Below are 25,911 nucleotides of genomic sequence, written 5' to 3'. Positions count from 1 at the left end.
AGCCTCCAAACTGAGCTAAAGAAAGAAAAACTAGAAGTGCTTTGTTTGTCTTCACAAGACAAAAATGATCAAAATCAATATTGTTGTGAATGTTTTCTATAAAATCTCATAAACGAGTGTTTCCTGTTCTGCACTGACTCGTCCTGTGTCTGAACACAGAGTTTCTTACTTTGCAGTGAAAGTCAGTTTACTGATTATTCCCGATGTAAGTGAACGCAGCACTGATGAGTTATCTGAAAACATCACCGTCCTGTAAGATCTTTCTGCCTCATTTTCACCTCTTTGGCCACAAAACACTTGAATCGAACCTCTTCCCATTTCTTTGATGAAAACAGACTTAAATGAACTGCGCTGAACTCCGAACACTTCGTGTCCTTCATCGTTCGTCCTTCACACGATCTCTGCACCTTCAGGAGGCCCCAGACGGCCTGTCGTCGGGTTCATTTGCTCCAGCCTTAGGTTTCAGTTTCCTCGCAACATTCTGTGGCCGCTGTGTTGAAACATTCGCTGTCTCAACGCTGAGCGAGTTGCACCACCAGGCGAAAGTTTAGAAAGAATAAAGGCGCAACTTAAGTTTGGATGAAGAAATGAGCTTCTTAGAATAACGAGCAGCACAGGTGGAGCCGGGGTTTCTGCAACTTCCTGGGTTTATTTAGTGGACAGGTTCTCTGAAACGAGACGAAGAAACCACCGAGCTGCTCAACGATGAGTAATCAGTGAGTCACGTTCTTCATACACCACCACACAGTCACCTGACAGCTCCAGCTGTGACCTGACCGATGTATGATGAGATGTATATAACTTTATATATGCAGGAATATCGGTGTGTGTACTTTAAGAGCTTTTACTCTGAAAATATTCACAGGATCAAGGTGAAATGTGACGTTTGTGTACTGAAATAAGTCAGCTGGTTCACAGGAGGTTTTTCTTGCTCGTTTTCTTGTCAAACATTTCTTTTTTCCAGAAAAGCTGGAAAACTGTTAACGCTTCTGTATTCTGGCAGCTCGGCTCGAGCTCCTGAAGCCCACCAGGCCTGACTCCACGTGGGTCGGTAGCTGCATCTCGAGGATAACCATCTCCCGTCCTGCTGGGATCACAGGGAAAGCTCGGACATTCAGGCTCAGGCGTCTGGGCACCTCAGGTGTTGTGGGCGTGTCCTAGTGGCAGCTGGCTCTAGAACGCCTCAGTGGAGGAGGAGGTGGGAGGCGGAGGTGTGGTTGGATGGAGTTGAAGTATGCCAGAGGGAATGAAGCGCTGTTATTGTTTTACCTAGAGACAGCAGTCCGGCCGTTTTATCGTATTTGCTGCTTCCAGGTGTCAATTTTAAACTAAAACCGAACAAACTTCTTCACGTTCTCGAGGAACACTCGACCCTCGTCAGACGGGAACATCTGCCTCCTCGGGCTGCTGGACAATAAAACCCACAGAGAGTAAAACCAAAGTCTGGTTGTTACGCACCAACTCCAATAGGTCGGTACAAGTGTTGTAGCAGATAAGAGCTTTTTTGGGCTGTTCCTCAAAGAAACCAATGTCTCCAAGCCATACAACAATGTGGGGGAGAAAGGTTGTGCCAAAGAAAAACACCAAAAAGACAAAAACCAGAACTAAGCTGAGGTTTACTCTAAGAGGAAAACAAAAGAAAAGAAAGTGCTACTCCTCAACTCACAAAATAAACTCAAACATTACATGCATGAAATGTGCAGGGTCCCCCCCCCACAAACCTTACACAACAAATGAAAAGATCCAGGGCAGCTCAGCACATGTGCCACATGATCCTTAGCAGCGAGGAGCAGAGAGCCACCTCTAGCCACAGGTGAGTTCCTTTTATAAGGGCCTCCTCCCTCTGGAGCTGGAGATTCCCAAATTGTCACCAGCCTGCAGTCTGTGCATGTAGGAAATGGCAAGCAAAAGGAGGGGGGGGGGGGTCGCAGACAGCTTCAGACACTTAACACTGCTTTTAGTTTCCTGAAATTCGTTTTGACTCACATGCTGCCGTCTGCCTACGTCCAGAGAAACACTGATGTTCACAGTGACGTTCAGCTGTGCAGGAAAAGCTGGAGAAATGAACGGGAGGAATTCGTCCGGCGCTCCCACTGAAAGGTGACTGCATGTTGGATTTCATGACCTATTTGCCCCCAGTGACAGATGCCCCCCTCCCTGAGCCTGGTTCTGCTGGTGCTTTCTTCCTGTTTCTTCCTGGAAATATTAAGAAATAAAACTGTTGCACAGCACTGTGTATGCAGTAACTCAGCAGAGATATGAGAAAAATGTAATAAATAAAACGTTATAGAAACAGGACATTAAGAACATCAAACGTGAAAGAGAGAAAAGAGAAAAACGTGTCATATCTCTGAGGAGGTTCCCACACCTGCGGCTCCTCTCGGAGTGTCTTATGCTGAAACGTTCCACACTCAGACACCCACCCACCCCCTCCAATTACCACCCACTCACCGACCGGTTCAAGGTTAATTTTGACAAATAAATCCGAGCCTCACTCCGCGTGATAACTGATCCACGTGACTCGGATTCATTTTAAATCACCAATAATGAATCATTTCTGTGTGTGTGTGTGTGTGGGTGGGTGGTTTCATACCGGCTTCACCCCCACCCTTTTAACCAGCCTCCACCCTGGAGGTTGGTTAAACTGTTAAAAATGACTTTTTGACCTGTAATCCGTCACGAACAGGTCAAACGTGAGTGATGTGGAGTCCTTTTGGTCCAGAAACAGCTCCGGTCACAAACTGTTTTATGTGTTTTTGATGAGAGCTCAGACGGAGAGAGCAGCAGGAACATCACAGCTCCACAAACACGCTGTCAGTGATTGAAGCGTGGGTACAATTACGCAGAATCATAGAGAACTTCAGAACTTTATATGTGCCTCCGTCATATTTCTACATCACCACCGTGTGTTAATACAAGTAATACAGTTAAAGATGTTCCACGTAAAACACGCAGAAACATCGGAAACTCTCTGGCACGACCCCGGCATTTTTACGCGCGATCAGCTGTAGATCCGCTCGTGAACAGCGGGAGGTTGCCGTGTTGCGACACGAAGTGGGTGTAAACGATTCCCAAAATGAGCACCTCACGCGCTCTCCCTGCCTCTCATTCATTAAGGAAGCTCAGAGCTGTGAGGCTGAGCGCGCGGAGCCGGACGCAAAGGTGAGTCTGAGTTCGCTTCAGTCCGTGGCTTTTTACGCAGAGAGGATGAGGAGTTTGCACGAGTGTCTGCATCAGTGCGAGCGGCTGATTGGTGACTTCACCGCCCATCCTGTCTCACCCTGAGACCCCCTGCGTCCTGGTAAAGGACCCCGAGCCGCTGTTTTGTTTTTTTGTCACTAGCCCGGTCTCTCTGACGTGTTTGCGCTGCTCGGAATCTTTGGCTCAGTTAGAACTAGTCAGACTTGTTTAACTTGTTTCAAAATAAAAGTGTAAAGGAATCAGAAATTTTTACGTCACTAATGAGGTGTCACCTGAAAAATATGGGGCGTGGTTTCAGAATTGACAGGTGTGGAGAGCAGTGAAGCTTGCAGGTTTACCTGGGAGCTGGTTTGTTTGTTTGTTTGTTTGTTTGTTTGTTTGTTTGTTTGTTTGTTTGTTTGTTTGTTTGTTATGTGATCTCAGAGGCTACTCCACCCAAAAACCCTAATCCACAGGAGGTCACGGGTGTCACAACCTGATCCCTGCTCTAGTGTAACTCGGTGCTCTGCACGGGTTTTTAAATTTACTCAATTACTGGATGCTGTAAGAGAAAGAGGCAGGAAGCAAATAAAGAACCACAAAACCATCAGCCAGTCACAGGACAGCAACTCTGAGCGTTCAGACACGTAGACTCGGCCTGCTGAAGTTCACCCCGCGCATCAGAGTGTGGAAGGAAGTGACTTTGAACGTGATGTGGTTGTCGGCTCTGAGTCTGTGGGGCTCACAGAGAATCGTAGGTCAAAGGTCAGTACAACAGGATGTGCAGAGGACACGTCTGCAGCACCTGTGTGACGCTCTCATGTCAACACGGCCAAAAGACTCCCTCACCTTGCTGAAGTGAAGGAGCGAATTCAAACCATTCTGGAAACAGGCGTCCATCAAGACCAGACAAGCTCTATAAAGAGCTGATTATAAAACACTAACATAATAAAAACAGACAAAAATACCCCAATAAACTAAAACAATGTTACTGAATGAAGGAAAATCTGCTGTGGCTTTAAAGTCATCACTAAAACTGTCAACTTCCTGCATTTAAAACTGTTTCATTATCATTTAGTAACTATTAGAGTGAAATAAAAACTTTCTGCGACATGTGAAAGCTGACTGCAAGTGTTGCATCATCAATATTCCCAGTTTTTCAAAAAAAGGTAAAATCCTGCTGTCATCAGACGCAGTCATGCATTTGTCTCTTCATTGTCCAGTTTCACTTCAGAAAACTGTTTTATTTTGGTCACAGTGTCACGCCGTTGGATTTCGGGAGTCCTTTTGCTGACTCTGAGGACGTGAAGTGGAAGCAGCTTTTCAGGTTCCTTTAAACTCGCCGCTCGTAACTCCAGTTACGGCTCCCAGCTGTTCTCAGGTGTGCTCTGTTGACACTTCAGGTAGTAACACGGGACATATGACGTTTACTCCGGGCCTATGTTTGCATTTGGACCTGTTGTTATTCATGTCCACGTCAAGTCGACTGCAGGATGTGAAGAAAAATCTTGTTCCTCTTTCGTGTGCTCCTCGCTGCACCTTCCTTTCTGTGTGCTTTGAATTCTGCATCTAACAGCATTTAAAGCTTCGAGATGTTTGCTCAAAGGCACGTTTAATCGTTGCTTTACGGCGCTCACTTTGTTTCCCTGCGTGAAAACCTGAGTTTACGCCGAGGACGCATCAGCACAGCAGGTCAACAGTAATTCTTACTTTTATAAATATATTTTAGCTCTACTAAAGATGCTTTGCAGCTTTTTCTGTTAAAGCTTTTTCATTTCAGTGGGTAAAATCTGACACTGTCAGGTCCACGTGGTGATGGGTCGTGACCTCAGCCTTACCCTAACCCTGACTATAACAGTAAAGCTCACTGGATGTTATGAGGTCTCTGAGCACTGTAACACCCTTATGAGTCAGTGTGATTACTTTGTCTGCTGATTTCCAACACTTGGGAGAAAATGTTTTAAAAAGGATACGATGTATGTTTTCTAACAGCAAAGTGTTCGGTTTATTAATAATGACTTCTGAGGGTTATCACAGTGCGCAAAATTTTACTTTTGTGACTTTTACTGTAAAATTGTAAGTGGTTGCAGGCAGCTGCTGTGAAATCGATTGCTGATACCTTTGAGGGAACAACACATTTTCCCCTGGTGACAGGATCACTGAGGCTCATGCTTGGTGAAAGAGATAAAGGTGTTACATTAAAAATCATGAGCTAACCTCCGAGCGCAGTAAACCTGGAAAAAGTGCGATGCAAACAGAAACAGTTCGCTGTTAAATGAAAAGCTGTGTCTAACTGCTGAAACGAAAACGCTTCAACAGGTGCAACTTTTTGCATCACAGCTGGAGTTTTCCATCCAAATTGTGGAGCGACTCTATGGTTACGCCGTAACCTTGGTTCTCTGAATAAAAGACTATCTCTCTACTCGGGAAGAGAGAGTCTCGATATGATAGAGAACACAGCAAGCTGACAGCAACCGAAGCAACTGCAACAAGGTTTTTACTGCAGCACCACTTCTGAGGCCAATTCTGCCTAGCAACAGCTAGCAAACCACAGCAGAATGCACACTGTCCACATTAGCACGAGGTTGCCGTCTGGTTCTAAACTGAAACAGCTTTTTTTGGGCATATTTACATAATTAACTTCAGCGTTCATGTTCGTTGCTGTGTATCACATCTGTTAAATAAAATAAACATAATCTGCCTGTGACATGACACCCGTGGAGCTGCTAATGAAGAGTTAGCATGCTAGCTTTAATCTTTACAGATCATTCAGGCAACATGTTTCAGCAATGGAGTTTATTTTAATGATGATTTGATTCATCTGCAAGCTTCTTCATGCAGCTGAAGTATCAAAATTTCAACTTGCTCCTTAGTAAGTAGAAATTTACACATATTTTAGGTGCTGCATGGCAACAAGCGTCCACTTGATTAGTTGATCGTGAGTGTGGTAAAAATACTTTTTCCCCCCAGTGTTTTAATTTCTCTAAATAAATCCGTACTTTCCCGTTTTGTATGAACCACAGAATAAGACCGGTCGGGTTTCACCAACAATCATTGTGGTTATGGCGCAGCTCAAATAAATGCAGACCACTGACGCTATAAACTCGCGGGCACGTGAGATGCTGTGACGTTGACTCTGGGAAAATTAGTCTGAAAATCAAAGATCATTGATTGATTTTTCTAAAACCTGTCAGGGCAATAATAATATGGCGTCTCAGAAGACGCCATATTATCTTACTTTTAATTCTTTAATTTTATCTGAGTCTTATTGTCCTCTTTTTCTGATAATTTAACCCTGTCAGCTTCATTCATCGTCTTTTGACCTGTTTTCATCCAGATGAGCAACACACAAGCAAACGGCGAGTCCAACGTTCAGATAACCAAGAAAGCCAAAATGAGCAGCGACACCGCCGCCCTGCACCTGGACGGCATCCCTCCGGACACGCTCAGTAAGGTACGTGTCACCTGGTTGGTATGTATGATATTTTTGTGGTAGAGACAGTATTCGATAGATAACTAGCAAAAAGCCGACCCACATTGCCAGGCCTGCAGCACATGTTCGTCTCATTTATGTTTAAAACACAGAAGTCTGTTTAAATTTATCATGTTGTTGTTTTTTATATTCTTTATATCACTTTATAAAGTCACACACCATAAACACCAAACACATAAATCATGAATACATATTTTATAGTTTTTCTTTGCAAGCTAGATATTTATTTTATACAGCAAAATAATAATTACAGGCACTTTTAGCTTTGCTGTCTCATGAATATTTATTTAAACATGTGACCACACATCCCACTGCACAACAATGTACATGTAGCGTACATGTCAGCATTCATTTAGAGATTAGTTACTAGAATCTGAGTGTTGAATAGAGCTTGATAATCCTGCTCTGGTCAATTATTTAGTACATTTGATTGTGATTTAGTCGCACGTCTAAGACGAGTTTGGGATGATGCACATGCACATATACACTACGATCAACATATTAGGGTCCAGTGAACACAGGATACATGTCTTATTTCTGCATGTCGGCATGCTAATTAATGAGAACACAGCATTAAAACGTCCCTGTGCAGATACAATATCAATTAAATGTATTTTATTGGTTATTAACAGTAATTATAAAATACCTTTTAAAGTAAATATCACTTTAAAGGTTCCTGCATGTTTGCTCAGTCTGCCACAGTCTAACGTTATGGTTTTAGCCTCTTATTGCACTGATCAGAAGGGAAAATCCAGAAGCTTTAATCACATGATGATGATGTCTTTATCTTTGCAGATAACTTGTCAGAAACAAAGAATTTAACACTTTAAATGTGCTGAGCAAAGCTACCAAAGTTTATTGAGAATTCATCAGAAACTTCAGGCTAGCTTAAGTCACGGGGATTCTTCTTTCGGTGAGAAATGATCCAGATGTTGTCTTACACATTGCCACAGCTGCTAGCATTGCTCAGTGAGGTTCAGCATCAGGCTCCAGGGCTGGAAAATGAAGCCAGCGCTCTCAGGACCACTCAAAGACTCGTACAGCCTGGTACCAAGTATCTTGCACATTGAAGAAAGGAGAGTCCATAAAGTATGTGTGTATAAATATCTGTGTTTGTTTACAGCAGTGGAAAAAATGAAAATGGGCATAAAATCACATGAAAAACCAGCATTCTCCCTGAGTGACCAACAGCAATATAATAATCTTCACACAAAAGCACCAAACACTCGTTACACAGACGTAAACAGAGCAGGTGAATATTTAAAGCACGCAAAGAACAGGAAGTAGCTGCGAGCTGCCGCAAACTGTTAGTGAGTGAATTCCTGACAGAGGTCAGGAAAAAACAGGAAGAAAGGATCATATTTTTCATTTGTCAGATTCATGGTCAGTCATTGGTTTACTAACTTAAATCATGACTTTATGTATTTCATCATTTTTAAAGTGACAACCTCCAGTTTTTCAGCTGCAACTTCATGAATAAGAAATCGGAGCCAAACCTCCTTATTTCCACGAAACCGTGACAAGCAGCACGACCGCATCGATTTCTATGACATCCAGGGAGTTTGTTTTTTAAGGGCGAGGCTCTGATGACTCCCAAGATGATCGCCAAAGACTGTCACCAAGACCAAAGGTTTCAGCAACCTTCGGTTTACTGGTCCATGTCCATGATGCTGACAACAATAAGCAAAACAAACCAAACGTGACTAAACTAAGACTAAAAACACCAGTTTGTTCCAGGATGAAATCAGTCAGCCAGTAAAGCTGAAATTGATCCTCTAAAGTATCTGTGCCAGAAGAAAAATCAGAGTGTTCACCAGATGAAGAGTTAAAAGTATCCGAGAATATTGGAAATAGTATTTCGGGACCATAACGGACATCTAAGGAAAAAGTTGAAGTTCACAGTCAGAAAAGACGGAAATGAAGGAAACTGTGAGACCGCAGCAAAAATGTGACTGAAAATCTGAGGGAATTTCTCAGAATCGTTACTCAGTTCAATTCAGTTTTATTTATATAGCACCAAATCACAACAACAGTCACCTCGGGGCGCTTTGTATTGTAAGGGTGAGAGAAAACCCACTGAGCGAGCGCTTTGGTGACAGCGGGAAGGAAAAACTCCCTTTTAACAGGAAGAAACCTCCAGCAGAACCAGGCTCAGGGAGGGGCGGAAGACATGACTGAAAAGAAGAGACGAGAGCCAGAGATTATTAACAACTAATAATTAAATGCAGACTGGTGTCTAGAACAAACACTCAGTGCATTATGGGAAGCCTAAAGGAGCGCCCTGATGGGGTGATGTGGTGCCACGAAGTCTTAAAGAAAAGATGGAGAGAAGAGGAAGACCTCCGGGAAGACTTAAATTCTCAGACAGAAAATACAGACATGAGAGAAACTCTGAGACCAGCGCCACAGAAAAAATATGGCTCCAACGTTAAACATGAACTAAGAGCGAAGTCATGAACACATCCACCCTCGGGTTGTTAACTCACGACGATGTCTCCAAGTCGAGGATTTCATCTTCCAGGAATGCGTTCCTTGTTGCTTACTTTGTTCTGCATAAATCAGCTTTGTTTTTGCAGATGTGTTTTATCAGTAATCATCAGAACGACCACGGCTCCACCTCTGGAGCTGGATAAAGGAGTGCTGCAGTTCCTCCAGCGTCCATGTGAGGCTCCAGCAGTCAGTCTCAACCTTTTGTCAGAGATAAACACGTCTACATGTAGCTGCTCGCCTTCATCGCTTATGATGTTTGGGGCATTTTTAGTAGATTCTCTGACTAATATTACTGTTTCAGACCATTCTGAAGTTTGTGCTTCAGTTTCAGTGAGTAAAATTCACACATTTATGAGTCTGTTACTTGGACTCCAACGTTTCATCCACACTTTTGGCTTCAAAAGGCCTCCGTGGCAGCAAGCAGGTCTCACTGCCGTGTCTCACTGAAGCTTCAAAGTATGCAGAACTGTCCAGAACATGTATGCGCTCTACATACATACACAGCACAAAGGCTGTTACACAGACACGTAGGCTCTATGTGAGGGAATAGAAAGGCAGCGAGAAAATCAGCAAAGCAAAAACGTATAACTGACTCTGTACAGTAGCACGGAGCAGCTGTACCCGAGCCACACGATGGATCAAACACACGAATTGCTGAGTGAAAATGTGTTTGACTCAGTCATCGTGCTGTTGGCTTGGCTTCTCCGCTTCCTCTGAGCGCTGAAGTTCCTCAACTGCCACAAGAGTGGCAGCCGAACCCAGATCGCCCTGAGTCATTTTACGACAGGAAACACCTTCCTGACTCGCTGTGCAGCTACAGTGCCAGCGACTGGTTTCTTCTTCTTCTTCACTTCCTCTGGATCAGCTGTGAGCAGCCAGTGTTGATACTACAGAAGAAATATTAAGCTAGGAGGTGTCCGGTTACTTTTGAACCACAGTGGTCTGGATGCTGTGCTTTAACAGGATAATATCTCCCCCACACTTCCCCTTAAATTCACCTGCTCAAACCAGCACCTTTATTCTCCATTATTTTATTTCAAGTTTATTTTAAATTGAATGAAGCACATAAAACTTTAGTTTCACTCCCAAATGTTGAATGTCCTCCCGGCTAAACGTGTACCTGTCCGTCTTGATGGAGGAATGAAGTCAGCCTCGCCTGCTGGGAGGGAGGAACCCAGAGACGAGCGTGTGGAGGCACGAGGAGGAGCGAGGACAGTGGAGGAGAGAAAACTCGCTCCTGGAAAAGTACTGCAGCTGAGGACTCAGTCAGAGACAAAGAGCAGGCAGACACATTTGTATCCCTGCCTCACGGCAGCATCTGATCCTGGGACAAAGTTTAACTCCAACCACAGCTGCTGTTTAGGTTGATATCAGGTTCATTTCTGACTGCGAATCAATAATTTAACCACTGATAACAGTTTGATACAGCAGAGTTGCTGAGCTCTAAATGTAAAGTCAAACTTCCACACAGATTACTTTAAAAGCTTCTTAAAGTAAGGACGGAGCTGCAGCGGCAGGGCTGTTCAAACTTGTTTACCGTAAAGAACATGTGTGACGGTGGGAGGAAAAAAGCCAACCTGCCAAAGAAGTCCTACAACATGAGACCTGGAAGCACACACACATTTCACAACACTGGCTGCCAGGGCGTGTTCGCAGCAGCTTACAGGCCTTCATCAGGCTTTGTGATGGTGACACGAACCTGAATGCAAAACAAACGTGTTTACGTGAAATCAGAGGCAGGAAGAGGCTGGGCTGACACAGCGAGTAATGATCCTCTGGAGATGGCAGCAACAATTCAGCCTTGCTGTTTTCCCGGCTTCCTTCAGAGCTGGAAAATCACTGCACAGCTCTTCAGACCGTGTCCACGTTACTGTGCAGGTACCTGAGCGCAGGTGTGAAAGGTCAGAGGTGAAAAGCAGCTTCGGATTCAGGGCAGAATTATGTGCTTGGACAGGTTTGTCAGAACCGTAACAAAACATCGCGTAAATAAAGTTTATTACAACTTCTTTCCTTTACAGCACCAACTTCCTCCATCTCACCCTGTTCTTTACTACACCCACGAGTCTTCCCGGAGGTCTTCCTCTTCTCTCCATCTTATCTTTAAGACTTCGTGGCACCACATCACCCCAACTCCTTTAGGCTTCCCATAATGCACTGAGTGTTTGTTCTAGACACCAGTCTGCATTTAATTATTAGTTGTTAATAATCTCTGGCTCTCGTCTCTTCTTTTCAGTCATGTCTTCCGCCCCTCCCTGAGCCTGGTTCTGCTGGAGGTTTCTTCCTGTTAAAAGGGAGTTTTTCCTTCCCGCTGTCACCAAAGCGCTCGCTCAGTGGGTTTTCTCTCACCCTTACAATACAAAGCGCCCCGAGGTGACTGTTGTTGTGATTTGGTGCTATATAAATAAAACTGAATTGAACTGAGTAACGATTCTGAGAAATTCCCTCAGATTTTCAGTCACATTTTTGCTGCGGTCTCACAGTTTCCTTCATTTCCGTCTTTTCTGACTGTGAACTTCAACTTTTTCCTTAGATGTCCGTTATGGTCCCGAAATACTATTTCCAATATTCTCGGATACTTTTAACTCTTCATCTGGTGAACACTCTGATTTTTCTTCTGGCACAGATACTTTAGAGGATCAATTTCAGCTTTACTGGCTGACTGATTTCATCCTGGAACAAACTGGTGTTTTTAGTCTTAGTTTAGTCACGTTTGGTTTGTTTTGCTTATTGTTGTCAGCATCATGGACATGGACCAGTAAACCGAAGGTTGCTGAAACCTTTGGTCTTGGTGACAGTCTTTGGCGATCATCTTGGGAGTCATCAGAGCCTCGCCCTTAAAAAACAAACTCCCTGGATGTCATAGAAATCGATGCGGTCGTGCTGCTTGTCACGGTTTCGTGGAAATAAGGAGGTTTGGCTCCGATTTCTTATTCATGAAGTTGCAGCTGAAAAACTGGAGGTTGTCACTTTAAAAATGATGAAATACATAAAGTCATGATTTAAGTTAGTAAACCAATGACTGACCATGAATCTGACAAATGAAAAATATGATCCTTTCTTCCTGTTTTTTCCTGACCTCTGTCAGGAATTCACTCACTAACAGTTTGCGGCAGCTCGCAGCTACTTCCTGTTCTTTGCGTGCTTTAAATATTCACCTGCTCTGTTTACGTCTGTGTAACGAGTGTTTGGTGCTTTTGTGTGAAGATTATTATATTGCTGTTGGTCACTCAGGGAGAATGCTGGTTTTTCATGTGATTTTATGCCCATTTTCATTTTTTCCACTGCTGTAAACAAACACAGATATTTATACACACATACTTTATGGACTCTCCTTTCTTCAATGTGCAAGATACTTGGTACCAGGCTGTACGAGTCTTTGAGTGGTCCTGAGAGCGCTGGCTTCATTTTCCAGCCCTGGAGCCTGATGCTGAACCTCACTGAGCAATGCTAGCAGCTGTGGCAATGTGTAAGACAACATCTGGATCATTTCTCACCGAAAGAAGAATCCCCGTGACTTAAGCTAGCCTGAAGTTTCTGATGAATTCTCAATAAACTTTGGTAGCTTTGCTCAGCACATTTAAAGTGTTAAATTCTTTGTTTCTGACAAGTTATCTGCAAAGATAAAGACATCATCATCATGTGATTAAAGCTTCTGGATTTTCCCTTCTGATCAGTGCAATAAGAGGCTAAAACCATAACGTTAGACTGTGGCAGACTGAGCAAACATGCAGGAACCTTTAAAGTGATATTTACTTTAAAAGGTATTTTATAATTACTGTTAATAACCAATAAAATACATTTAATTGATATTGTATCTGCACAGGGACGTTTTAATGCTGTGTTCTCATTAATTAGCATGCCGACATGCAGAAATAAGACATGTATCCTGTGTTCACTGGACCCTAATATGTTGATCGTAGTGTATATGTGCATGTGCATCATCCCAAACTCGTCTTAGACGTGCGACTAAATCACAATCAAATGTACTAAATAATTGACCAGACCAGGATTATCAAGCTCTATTCAACACTCAGATTCTAGTAACTAATCTCTAAATGAATGCTGACATGTACGCTACATGTACATTGTTGTGCAGTGGGATGTGTGGTCACATGTTTAAATAAATATTCATGAGACAGCAAAGCTAAAAGTGCCTGTAATTATTATTTTGCTGTATAAAATAAATATCTAGCTTGCAAAGAAAAACTATAAAATATGTATTCATGATTTATGTGTTTGGTGTTTATAGCGTGTGACTTTATAAAGTGATATAAAGAATATAAAAAAACAACAACATGATAAATTTAAACAGACTTCTGTGTTTTAAACATAAATGAGACGAACATGTGCTGCAGGCCTGGCAATGTGGGTCGGCTTTTTGCTAGTTATCTATCGAATACTGTCTCTACCACACCCTGTTCTTTACTACACCCACGAGTCTTCCCGGAGGTCTTCCTCTTCTCTCCATCTTATCTTTAAGACTTCGTGGCACCACATCACCCCATCAGGGCGCTCCTTTAGGCTTCCCATAATGCACTGAGTGTTTGTTCTAGACACCAGTCTGCATTTAATTATTAGTTGTTAATAATCTCTGGCTCTCTTCTTTTCAGTCATGTCTTCCGCCCCTCCCTGAGCCTGGTTCTGCTGGAGGTTTCTTCCTGTTAAAAGGGAGTTTTTCCTTCCCGCTGTCACCAAAGTGCTCGCTCAGTGGGTTTTCTCTCACCCTTACAATACAAAGCGCCCCGAGGTGACTGTTGTTGTACAAATAGCTTTTAAAGTAATCTGTGTGGAAATTTGACTTTACATTTAGAGCTCAGCAACTCTGCAGTATCAAACTGTTATCAGTGGTTAAATTATTGATTCGCAGTCAGAAATGAACCTGATATCAACCTAAACAGCAGCTGTGGTTGGAGTTAAACTTTGTCCCAGGATCAGATGCTGCCGTGAGGCAGGGATACAAACGTGTCTGCCTCCTCTTTGTCTCTGACTGAGTCCTCAGCTGCAGTACTTTTCCAGGAGCGAGTTTTCTCTCCTCCACTGTCCTCGCTCCTCCTCGTGCCTCCACACGCTCGTCTCTGGGTTCCTCCCTCCCAGCAGGCGAGGCTGACTTCATTCCTCCATCAAGACGGACAGGTACACGTTTAGCCGGGAGGACATTCAACATTTGGGAGTGAAACTAAAGTTTTATGTGCTTCATTCAATTTAAAATAAACTTGAAATAAAATAATGGAGAATAAAGGTGCTGGTTTGAGCAGGTGAATTTAAGGGGAAGTGTGGGGGAGATATTATCCTGTTAAAGCACAGCATCCAGACCACTGTGGTTCAAAAGTAACCGGACACCTCCTAGCTTAATATTTCTTCTGTAGTATCAACACTGGCTGCTCACAGCTGATCCAGAGGAAGTGAAGAAGAAGAAGAAACCAGTCGCTGGCACTGTAGCTGCACAGCGAGTCAGGAAGGTGTTTCCTGTCGTAAAATGACTCAGGGCGATCTGGGTTCGGCTGCCACTCTTGTGGCAGTTGAGGAACTTCAGCGCTCAGAGGAAGCGGAGAAGCCAAGCCACCAGCACGATGACTGAGTCAAACACATTTTCACTCAGCAATTCGTGTGTTTGATCCATCGTGTGGCTCGGGTACAGCTGCTCCGTGCTACTGTACAGAGTCAGTTATACGTTTTTGCTTTGCTGATTTTCTCGCTGCCTTTCTATTCCCTCACATAGAGCCTACGTGTCTGTGTAACAGCCTTTGTGCTGTGTATGTATGTAGAGCGCATACATGTTCTGGACAGTTCTGCATACTTTGAAGCTTCAGTGAGACACGGCAGTGAGACCTGCTTGCTGCCACGGAGGCCTTTTGAAGCCAAATGTGTGGATGAAACGTTGGAGTCCAAGTAACAGACTCATAAATGTGTGAATTTTACTCACTGAAACTGAAGCACAGACTTCAGAATGGTCTGAAACAGTAATATTAGTCAGAGAATCTATTAAAAATGCCCCAAACATCATAAGCGATGAAGGCGAGCAGCTACATGTAGACGTGTTTATCTCTGACAAAAGGTTGAGACTGACTGCTGGAGCCTCACATGGACGCTGGAGGAACTGCAGCACTCCTTTATCCAGCTCCAGAGGTGGAGCCGTGGTCGTTCTGATGATTACTGATAAAACACATCTGCAAAAACAAAGCTGATTTATGCAGAACAAAGTAAACAACAAGGAACGCATTCCTGGAAGATGAAATCCTCGACTTGGAGACATCGTCGTGAGTTAACAACCCGAGGGTGGATGTGTTCATGACTTCGCTCTTAGTTCATGTTTAACGTTGGAGCCATATTTTTTCTGTGGCGCTGGTCTCAGAGTTTCTCTCATGTCTGTATTTTCTGTCTGAGAATTTAAGTCTTCCCGGAGGTCTTCCTCTTCTCTCCATCTTATCTTTAAGACTTCGTGGCACCACATCACCCCATCAGGGCGCTCCTTTAGGCTTCCCATAATGCACTGAGTGTTTGTTCTAGACACCAGTCTGCATTTAATTATTAGTTGTTAATAATCTCTGGCTCTCGTCTCTTCTTTTCAGTCATGTCTTCCGCCCCTCCCTGAGCCTGGTTCTGCTGGAGGTTTCTTCCTGTTAAAAGGGAGTTTTTCCTTCCCGCTGTCACCAAAGTGCTCGCTCAGTGGGTTTTCTCTCACCCTTACAATACAAAGCGCCCCGAGGTGACTGTTGTTGTACAAATAAATCATGTTTCTGAGAAATCCCTCAAATTTTCAAAGTAAAAACTTTCGGTTGGTTTTAGAATTTAAACTTTGATTCTGCTGATTTCAACAGACAACATCCGGCAGAAGCAACAATCCCTGTGCAACTTCTCCGTTTAATTTAATTTAATCTTGTGAAATCAGCTTCAAAGTGTGTCAACTTTCAACTTTCACAAGAGATCAAATGAAACAGATCCTGTTACAGTGCGACGGGTCAGTGAATAATAATCATCAGTTATCTGTAAAATATTTAAACCGCAGCGTTTTATTTATAAAGCTCTGTTGGAAACAAGAACAGGGCGACCACAGAGACACAACAGAGTCGTGCAGGTTAAACAGCGAGGGGGCACAGAGTAACGAGCTGTAACTTTGGGTGGAAGGCCTGTTTTAAATGTCTTAAGCGTGATCAGCTCGGAGTTTGTGTCCCGTCTGTGGAACAAGTCAGGTGATCCGGAGAGAACGAAAACCGGACACAAAGGTTAGACTCCAAACAAATAAAAGCTCTTCGGTTCGTAGATGAGCGATGAGCTCGCTGCCTGCGTCAGCTGTGTTTTGTGCCGCCTGTAGGCGAGCAGGCTTCAGTGCAGTAATGGAGCCGTCGAAAGCACATTCAAAACGATGTAAACGGAGTCAGCAGCATCACAGACAACAGAATCAAATCTGACTCAGAGTTTCTGTGTCCAGTTGTTTAAAAGACGCCTGAAGGACATTCGTCTCTTCTTCGAATGTAAAGCCAGTCTATGGATCTCACCGTGAATCTAAAACGCTGTGTCGCTGAGCGCAGTTACAGCCTTCTTTATCTCGTTTGCTCGTCCGTGTCAGCCTGACTTCCAGCCTGATGCTGTTAGAGACAAAACTCCAGCCCGTTCTGTCTCCGAGCACAGACGGATTCACAGAGCAGCAGCTGAGTCACAACATGTGATCAGAAATGAGTAAAGATTGATTTTCAGGCTCAGCCGTGGGTTTGATGTGCTGAACGTATCTGCAGAAGCGTTTAAATGTTGTTTTTGTATTTTAAGCCTCACCACACGCTGCAGGGAGTGAATGAGGTCACTACGAGCAGCTGAAGCTTCCTCTGAAGAGCTGGTCCTCCTGCAGAGAGGGTGAGGAGCTCAGTCATTAGAGTGGAGTCTGACTCAGACCTGAACCCCTCCTTGGTGAGGTGTTTCAGGCATGTCCAGCAGGAGGAGATCTCAGGGCAGAGTTCCTGCCTCTCTGCTGAACACCTCGGCGTCTCCCAGAGGAGCAGCCGGAGGTCAGCACGCCTGCTGAGCCCGCTGCCCCCGGGCAGACGTCCTCTGCACCGGGCGGTGCTTTTCTCTGCTGAACACTGCTTCAAACAGTCGTGTGTTCTTCTGCAGATTTTGAGGAAATGTCGTCATCTTGTGGTTAAATGACACAGTTGCCTTGTTTGGGTTTCTCCCTGAACACCTTTATGTCTTTATGCTGTTCACGTGACACGGCCTCCCTCTGCAGGTGGAGAAGTACCTGCAGCCTTTCCAGCTGTCCCCGGAGACGCTGCAGGAGGTTTCGGCTCGGCTCAGGAAGGATCTGCTCCGAGGTTTAGGGAAGCACTCGCACCACAAGGCGCCCGTCAAGATGCTGCCCACCTTTGTCAGGGCCACGCCTGATGGGACGGGTAAGGACATTTTCAGATAAAAGCCAAACTTTGAATCTTCCCATAAAAACCAGAACTGTGTGGTTTACCCTCCAGCTGCTTTCTACACATGCTTACACCTGGAGCTACAGGCCAGATGTGTCCTAATGATTAAGCTCTGTGACTCTTTCTCTTAAAATTAAGACATTTGTGACTTTACGTGTGAGGAGAATGACTTTAATTTCAGTCTCTATTTAACATGGAGCCAGTGAAGAGAAGCCAGTATGAGAGAACGATGATATCTTATAGTTCCTGTTTGTACTCCTGCTGCTGTGTTTGTTTATTATCCTGATACTAAAGCTTTACAGTCGTCCAGCTTAGAAGTAATAAATGCATGAACTAGTTTCTGAGCATCACTCTGAGACAGGGTCTTTCTAATTTTAGATATTGTGCAGATAAAGAAAGCAGTCCTGCATATTTGTGTTTTGTGCACACTGGGACAAAGCTGACTCCCCACTGGCACGTGCTGTGATTGGATGTTGAAGGCTTCAGCCGTCTTCACGTGGCTACAGTAGAGGAACCCTGGACAGCTGCTGATGAATCTAAGCAGTTAAAGCTTAAACGGCTGTGGGAGGGTTTTCAGTGATTCGCAGGTGGAACAGTTGGTGGCCGGGAGTTGAACAGGGTCTGATAGCATGTCTGCACCAGCACTGCAGCAACGATGAAAACACTCAGAGTAATTCACAACTTCCTCCACTTTAGATTGTCAGAGACCTTTGCAGGGAAATAAAAGGGCGGTATTATAATTATTAAAGTTATAATTACGTTTTAAAGATGGCTTCCTGTAACTAAATCTTCATCATGCGGTCGGCAGAGAAAGGCGACTTCCTGGCGTTGGATCTGGGAGGAACAAACTTCCGTGTGCTTCACGTCCGTGTGGAGGAGGAGGCGCAGAAGGTTCTGAAGATGGACAGTCAGATCTGCGCCATCCCACAGGAAATGATGCTGGGAACCGGAGAACAGGTGACACAAATGCACACTGAAGGAAAACGAAGCAAACGGAAACATGCGAATCCCCAAAATTCACGTGTGTCTCTGTACAGCTGTTCGACCACATCGCCACCTGTCTTGGGGATTTCCTCGAGTCTCATAACCTGAAGGGTCAAACTCTTCCTCTGGGCTTCACCTTCTCCTTCCCCTGTGAACAGCTGGAAATCGACAAGGTCTCCCACACACACACACACACACACACACACACACACACACACACACACACACACACACACACACACACACAACAGTGACCTGTGTGTTTCGGCTGTTTGAGGAGACATCAGCCTGTAGCTGTTAGGCTGTTCGTGGTTTTAAAGGTGGTTTAGATGAGTTTTTAGAAGGAAAAGAAAATGATCAGAAATAATCACAGACAGAAAACTTTCACTAAAGTGCAGAAAACATAAACAAAGAGACAAAACCTTAAAAAAAACTACCACAGAGATCCAAGACGACTGACCCTTAGACACCCCGGACTCTCCCCGGGTTTCTGTGCCTCCTCCTACAGTCCAAACATTCCTGAAAGCAGATTTTCCTTCTGAGGTGAACTCGGTGTCAGTCCTCGCGTTCACACCGATGTCACTGATAGATTCTGTAAATTGTGTTTTTCTGCACAGAGCATCCTGATCCGCTGGACCAAAGGCTTCAACTGCTCCGGGGTGGAGGGGAAAGACGTGGTCCAGTTACTGAAAGAGGCCATTCACAGGAGAGGGGTCGGTCCACAAACACTCCCAGAAATCACATTCATGTGTTTCAGCTCTGGCCTGCAGAGCCGTTCTTCCAGCTGCGGCGTTTTAGTGTTTTACCCTTCAGCACAATGTTTCTTTATACACACACACTCAGTGACACTGCACACACTGATTGCTGTTTCAGTTGATGCTAACTCACTCATGATGTTCGAGCATCAGAGTAACTGCAGCTCGTATACGAGCCACGAGTGCAGAGGCAAAGCTACAAAAAAACTGTCATTGTCTAAAGAGACGTGGACTTAACAGTAAGGGATAAACCCAGTAGCACCACGTGCTGATGTGCTGACAGAAAATGTTATGTTAAATTGTTTGTGGGCCTGATATTTGAATCTGCGAGTAATTCTTCCCACTTCACCTCTCTGTGAATGCTGCTGAGGTGCAGATTAAAAGCACCGTGGCACTTTCTCTCTCTGTGTAGGCAGGATATTTGTGAATAGGCGAGATATAAATGCACCTGTCTGCCTGTCTTCTTCTCTGCAGGACTATCATATTGGCTCGGTTGCCATGGTGAACGACACAGTGGGAACGATGATGAGCTGTGGCTACAAGGACCAGAGCTGTGAAATCGGCATGATCATTGGTAACCATAATTTCACTCTGGGATGTCTTTGTCTGTGTTGGTCTTTTATGTTTGCCGTTATTGCACTTTAATCAGCCATGCTGTTGTGCTTTATAAATAGATAAACCTCACATCTGTCTGACTGAGCTGTGTTTGCCTGCACGCCCAGAACACACTGACAAGATGATGAGTAGTCGGTTTATTGAGGTCATAAATAAATTACTGAATGGATAAAACATCCACAACAAAGACATAAAAGCAGCTATATAGATACACAAAACAACCACAAAGAGACGCAAAGCAGAAGAAAATGACCCCTAAAGAGCCACAGTCACAAGAAGGCAAGAAGTACACAAACATGAAAACATGAAAGTCTTTTTATACAGGATGGACTCAGCCTCCTGTAAAAAGTTTCCTGACAAGGTTTTTCTTCTCAGTCACTATTTTTGAGTCTTACTGAAGACAAAATGATCTAAATGATGGTCCCCAAAGAAAATACCAGGCTTACATTGAAAGGTACTGTTTACGCATCTACGTTATAGTATTATAAAGTAGATGTTATTTGTAGTACTGTAGTAGCAGCAGGTTTTAGACACAGGAATATGTGATGTTAGAGTACAGTGGGGCAAAAAAGTATTTAGTCAGCCACCGATTGTGCAAGTTCCCCCACTTAAAATGATGACAGAGGTCAGTAATTTGCACCAGAGGTACACTTCAACTGTGAGAGACAGAATGTGAAAAAGAAATCCATGAATCCACATGGTAGGATTTGTAAAGAATTTATTGGTAAATTAGGGTGGAAAATAAGTATTTGGTCACCTCAAACAAGGAAAATCTCTGGCCCTCACAGACCTGTAACGTCTTCTGTAAGAAGCGTTTCTGTCCCCCACTCGTTACCTGTATGAATGGCACCTGTTTGAACTCATCATCTGTATAAAAGACACCTGTCCACAGCCTCAAACAGTCAGACTCCAAACTCCGCCATGGCCAAGACCAAAGAGCTTCCGAAGGACACCAGGAAAAGTATTGTAGACCTGCACCAGACTGGGAAGAGTGAATCTACAATAGGCAAGCAGCTTGGTGTGAAAAAATCAACTGTGGGAGCAATCATCAGAAAATGGAAGACATACAAGACCACTGATAATCTCCCTCGATCTGGGGCTCCACGCAAGATCTCATCCCGTGGGGTCAAAATGATCATGAGAACGGTGAGCAAAGATCCCAGAACCACACGGGGGGACCTGGTGAATGACCTGCAGAGAGCTGGGACCAAAGTAACAAAGGTCACCATCAGTAACACACTACAACGGCAGGGAATCAAATCCCGCAGTGCCAGACGTGTTCCGCTGCTGAAGCCAGTGCATGTCCAGGCCCGTCTGAAGTTTGCCAGAGAGCACATGGATGATACAGCAGAGGATTGGGAGAATGTCATGTGGTCAGATGAAACCAAAGTAGAACTTTTTGGTATAAACTCAACTCGTCGTGTTTGGAGGACGAAGAATACTGAGTTGCATCCCAAGAACACCATACCTACTGTGAAGCATGGGGGTGGAAACATCATGCTATGGGGCTGTTTTTCTGCCAAGGGGACAGGACGACTGATCCGTGTTAAGGACAGAATGAATGGGGCCATGTATCGTGAGATTTTGAGCCAAAACCTCCTTCCATCAGTGAGAACTTTGAAGATGAAACGAGGCTGGGTCTTCCAACATGACAATGATCCAAAACACACCGCCTGGGCAACAAAGGAGTGGCTCCGTAAGAAGCATTTGAAAGTCCTGGAGTGGCCTAGCCAGTCTCCAGACCTCAACCCCATAGAAAATCTGTGGCGGGAGTTGAAAGTCCGTGTTGCTCGGCGACAGCCCCAAAACATCACTGCTCTCGAGAAGATCTGCATGGAGGAATGGGCCAAAATACCAGCTACTGTGTGTGCAAACCTGGTAAAGACCTATAGTAAACGTTTGACCTCTGTTATTGCCAACAAAGGTTATGTTACAAAGTATTGAGTTGTATTTTTGTTATTGACCAAATACTTATTTTCCACCCTGATTTACAAATAAATTCTTTACAAATCCTACCATGTGGATTCATGGATTTTTTTTTTCACATTCTGTCTCTCACAGTTGAAGTGTACCTCTGGTGCAAATTACTGACCTCTGTCATCATTTTAGGTGGGGGAACTTGCACAATCGGTGGCTGACTAAATACTTTTTTGCCCCACTGTATGATTTGTGCTTTGGTTATGATGCTTCTTGGCTCAGAATCCCGGACAAGCCCCCAAATTTACTCAAACAACAGAGAATGATGTCACAGGAGCTGCTGTCTGAGCCAGATGTTGTCTGAATGACAAGTGACATCTGCCCATAGGTGAAGGAGTCACAGAACGGTGTGGCCCACGAGTGTACATATTTGCCATATTTGGGCCAAACGTTCATTGCTATATCTGGAGGGCTTCCTCCAAGACCTAGATTTTAATTTTTATATTTTAAAATATCAGAAAATTATATTTTAATTTTATGACATTTTGGGGTCAATTTGGAGTTGCGAATAATTCCCTTTTATTATGATTTTGACTCTTCTAAGCTGCTAAATGCTTCGCGGTTTAAATGGTAAATGGCCTGTATTTGTATAGCGCTTTACTAGTCCCTAAGGACCCCAAAGCGCTTTACACAACCAGTCATCCACACATTCACACACTGGTGATGGCAGCATTGTAGCCACAGCCACCCTGGGGCGCACTGACAGATCTAAACAACATTGTCCTGCAGGTACGGGAACCAACGCCTGCTACATGGAGGAAATGAAGAATGTGAAGCGTATTGAGGGCGAGGACGGACGGATGTGCATCAACACGGAGTGGGGCGGCTTTGGGGATGATGGATGCTTGGATGACATCCTGACTGAGTTCGACGTGGAGGTGGACAAGACCTCCATCAACCCCGGCGTGCACATGTATGTTTCACAACTATTCAGAATCATAACACACCTCTCCCGTTCATGTGATCAGCTTCAGATAAGTCTTTGACACAACTTCTGTACAATAATTTTTTGCCACAGCAGAAGTTAGAAACTGATAGCTAATGTTTGTGAGAGTTTCTGTCCTGATTATGTGCGTTCTCCTGTAGCTTTGAGAAGATGATCAGCGGCATGTATTTGGGAGAAATCGTTCGACTGGTGCTGGTGAAGATGACCAAGGACAAGCTGCTGTTTAAAGGACAGATATCGGAGGCATTGGGGACCCGTGGACTGTTTGAGACCAAGTTTATCTCTGAGATTGAGGAGTGAGTCTTTTGCCTTTTCCTTGTTTCCAGCAGTCTCTCCTGGTCTTCATTATCTAACCACTTTGTCTGGTGCTCAGGCCGGACAGCGGTTTGGAGAACGCCAAGAAGATTCTGACTGAGTTGGGTCTGGATTGGAGTCTGGTCGACGCCTCTGTGGTGCGCCTGGTCTGCGACACTATCTCCTCACACTCGGCCTATCTCTGTGCTGCCGCCCTGGCAACCCTCGTCAACCGCATCCGTAACAACCGCAAACTGGGCCACCTGAAGACCACTGTCGGGGTGGACGGGACAGTGTACAGAAAACACCCCACGTAAGAGGCATTTGGTGATCAGAGCAAAGACATTTGAACATTTCACCAAACTTCAGTTGGTTTGCTGATATTAAGTAACCAGTCTTTTCTAACAGGCATACTTAAATATTGTTTGGAAAGATTGTACAGAGTACACTTTTAATGACTTTAAAAACAAGAACTGAGTGCACTATTCTGTACATTCAGGTTCAGATATATTCATACACTCCCATCAATACTAGGTTAAGTCTTCTTTAGCAAGTTGCACTTTGACCAGACACTTTTAGTAGCCGTCAACAAGCCTCTGCCATAACTCTGGTTGAATATTTGATCACTTTTCTTGCCAGTTTTGGTAGAGTTCATTTAAACTGGTTGGGTTCCTGGCACAGACCCGGCTTTTAAGCATAGTCCATATTTTCAGTAGGGTTGGGGTCAGGGCTCTGGGAAGGCATTTCCACAAGCTTAATGTTAGCCTGCTTTATTCATCCCGCAAACAGTTCTGATGCGTTTGGGTAAATATATGTACTATGTAAGTAATTTTACATTGTGTATGTCCACCTTTAAAATATAATTAAATTGTAATTTAAAATAAAACTCCATTTAATTTCACGGGAATGATACCTGTAGTCCTAGGCTGTATTATGAAGCACTTGTCCATGTGGGATGCTGCAAATTTCAGTTAAGCTTGAAGGAGGAACTTCTTTCTTGGTGGACACCCTTTCAGTTGATGGACAGTGACGCTGGTGCTTCAGCAGTTTGGTGGTTGTTGGGTTGTTCCTGAACATCCTGACCGGTTTTCCCTCTTCTGAGGGGGACAGTTTGGATCTTGTTTCAGACCCTCAAAGTGGAGACACATTGAGCTGATGATCTCTGAATCTGCGGTTATTTAGAAATGGCTCCAAGAGAACATCCCAACCTAGATTTCCTGAGTTTCACAAACTTTCCCATTTTTCTGAATCGGTCAATCCAGTATCTGCTATCAAATCCTTTTTATTCTGGCAAAGAGAAACTATATGAATAGGCCTTGACTTAATAGACACTGTAGTACCTTCAGCACCGCGTTTGGGTCTACGCATAGATTTGAGCCTGTAGCTATCATTCTGATCTTGTGTAGATTAGAGAAACCCATTTCTTGTTTTGTTTTTTGCAACTCATTAAACGGTGAAATCTGGCAGTTCTGTCCTTTCAACACCTCCCTCTCTCTTTCCTTCCTTTTCCAGCTTCAGCAGTAAGCTCCAGAAGGCGGTGCGCCTGCTCGCCCCTCAGTGTGACATCACCTTTCTCGTTTCGGAGGACGGCAGCGGGAAGGGCGCTGCCATGGTAACGGCTGTGGCGCAGAGGCCGGCTCACCAGTCCCGACTGCTAGAGGAGAGCGACGGTGAGGACAATGAGGAGGAGGAGGAGGAAGAGGGTCAATAATGTATTTTTGACCAATCTATGCCTCAGTGCAGCTGCAACTGTTCATATCATGTAAAGAGAGGTGGAGGGAATCCTCTGGTATTTTATCATGTTGAGATTTTATTAGAAAAGAAGTAGAAAACATGTTGATCAGAGTATTTAAAGCACAAAAACTTGCACAAGACTCACTGAAAAAGGTATTAAAAAGTAAACGATGCATCAAAAGGAGAAGATTTAAAGTCATTTTATAGGTCGCTATGGAGATTTTGATCCATTAAAAACGTATTTATTAATAAGGGGCATAGCTTCAGGGGGATTTGTGGTGGCAACAATTCCTAAAAATAAGTGTTGTTATATCACTGCAGCAAGGGGCGTATACTCCAGGGGGGGCAGAGGGGCCCAGATCCCACTATTGCTGGTTAGAGACAGTGTTTTCCTCCTCAGTGTGTCACTGTGAGTGTAACTCGGTAATGTTAAATAATAATAATAATAATAATAACCACTGAAAGCTGATGTTCTGATTATATAACAGGATATTTTAAAGTTTAAAAAAATGGACAGTTTACAAACCTTAATGTGTGAAAATGATGTTGATGAAAAACAGGCTAAAGGAACGGAAACAATTCAGAGCTTCCCTGAGAAATGTCGCGCTTTTAAGATTATTTTTATTAACATAAGTCTGTGACGGTTGTCAGCACACATGGTGGTACAAGGCAAGAAAGAGTGGAATAAATAATTTGGCTTTTTTAATTTCCTCAATCTCAATAAATAAAAAACACAAGACTAAGAATTATCAGAGAAATGCACCGTTTGCTGCTTGGTGAGATTTCCAGTCATCCTGAACAGCAGTGATCTGTTTGTGTCCAAGTAAAAGATAACAGATGCTTCAGTCTGATGCAGAAAAGAGGGAGAAGAGGATGTTTGTGAAATGTGTTTTTTAAGGTGCCAAAAATCTTCCTGCTCTTTTTTTTTAATGGGGAATAAAGAGTTTATGTACAAACAACCACAGAAGAAGAGCTGCAGCACAATGTGCACTAAAGCCAGTGAATAAGTAAAAATGTTAAACCGTCCAATCAGAA

At 43.9% G+C, this 25,911-nt stretch overlaps 1 protein-coding gene across 4 annotated transcripts; it reads left to right on the top strand.

The window, feature by feature from the left end:
* Positions 1-3,121: 3,121 nt before the first annotated feature.
* Positions 3,122-25,911, top strand: LOC146566277 (hexokinase-4-like). 4 transcript variants are annotated; one of them, XM_085289899.1, is made up of 12 exons: positions 3,125-3,162; positions 4,439-4,561; positions 6,518-6,634; positions 17,385-17,547; positions 18,380-18,528; positions 18,609-18,728; positions 19,173-19,268; positions 19,785-19,884; positions 22,632-22,815; positions 22,989-23,144; positions 23,222-23,455; positions 24,655-25,911. In XM_085289899.1, exons 3-12 carry the CDS (start codon positions 6,518-6,520, stop codon positions 24,851-24,853), a joined length of 1,518 nt encoding a protein of 505 aa, XP_085146025.1. In that variant the 5' UTR covers positions 3,125-3,162; positions 4,439-4,561; the 3' UTR covers positions 24,854-25,911. The 4 variants fall into 4 exon arrangements, with proteins under 4 accessions (XP_085146026.1, XP_085146025.1, XP_085146024.1 ...); XM_085289898.1 differs by having other exon boundaries at positions 4,439-4,583; XM_085289900.1 differs by lacking the exon at positions 4,439-4,561 and having other exon boundaries at positions 3,122-3,162.

This window comes from Mchenga conophoros, linkage group LG10 (genome assembly GCF_057382185.1).
Source record: "Mchenga conophoros isolate Kocher_MC1m ecotype Shallow Benthic linkage group LG10, M_conophoros_male_GT1.1, whole genome shotgun sequence".
In the NCBI taxonomy this organism is placed as follows: Eukaryota; Metazoa; Chordata; class Actinopteri; order Cichliformes; family Cichlidae; genus Mchenga; species Mchenga conophoros.
This window is presented reverse-complemented; position numbering and strand designations above follow the sequence as displayed.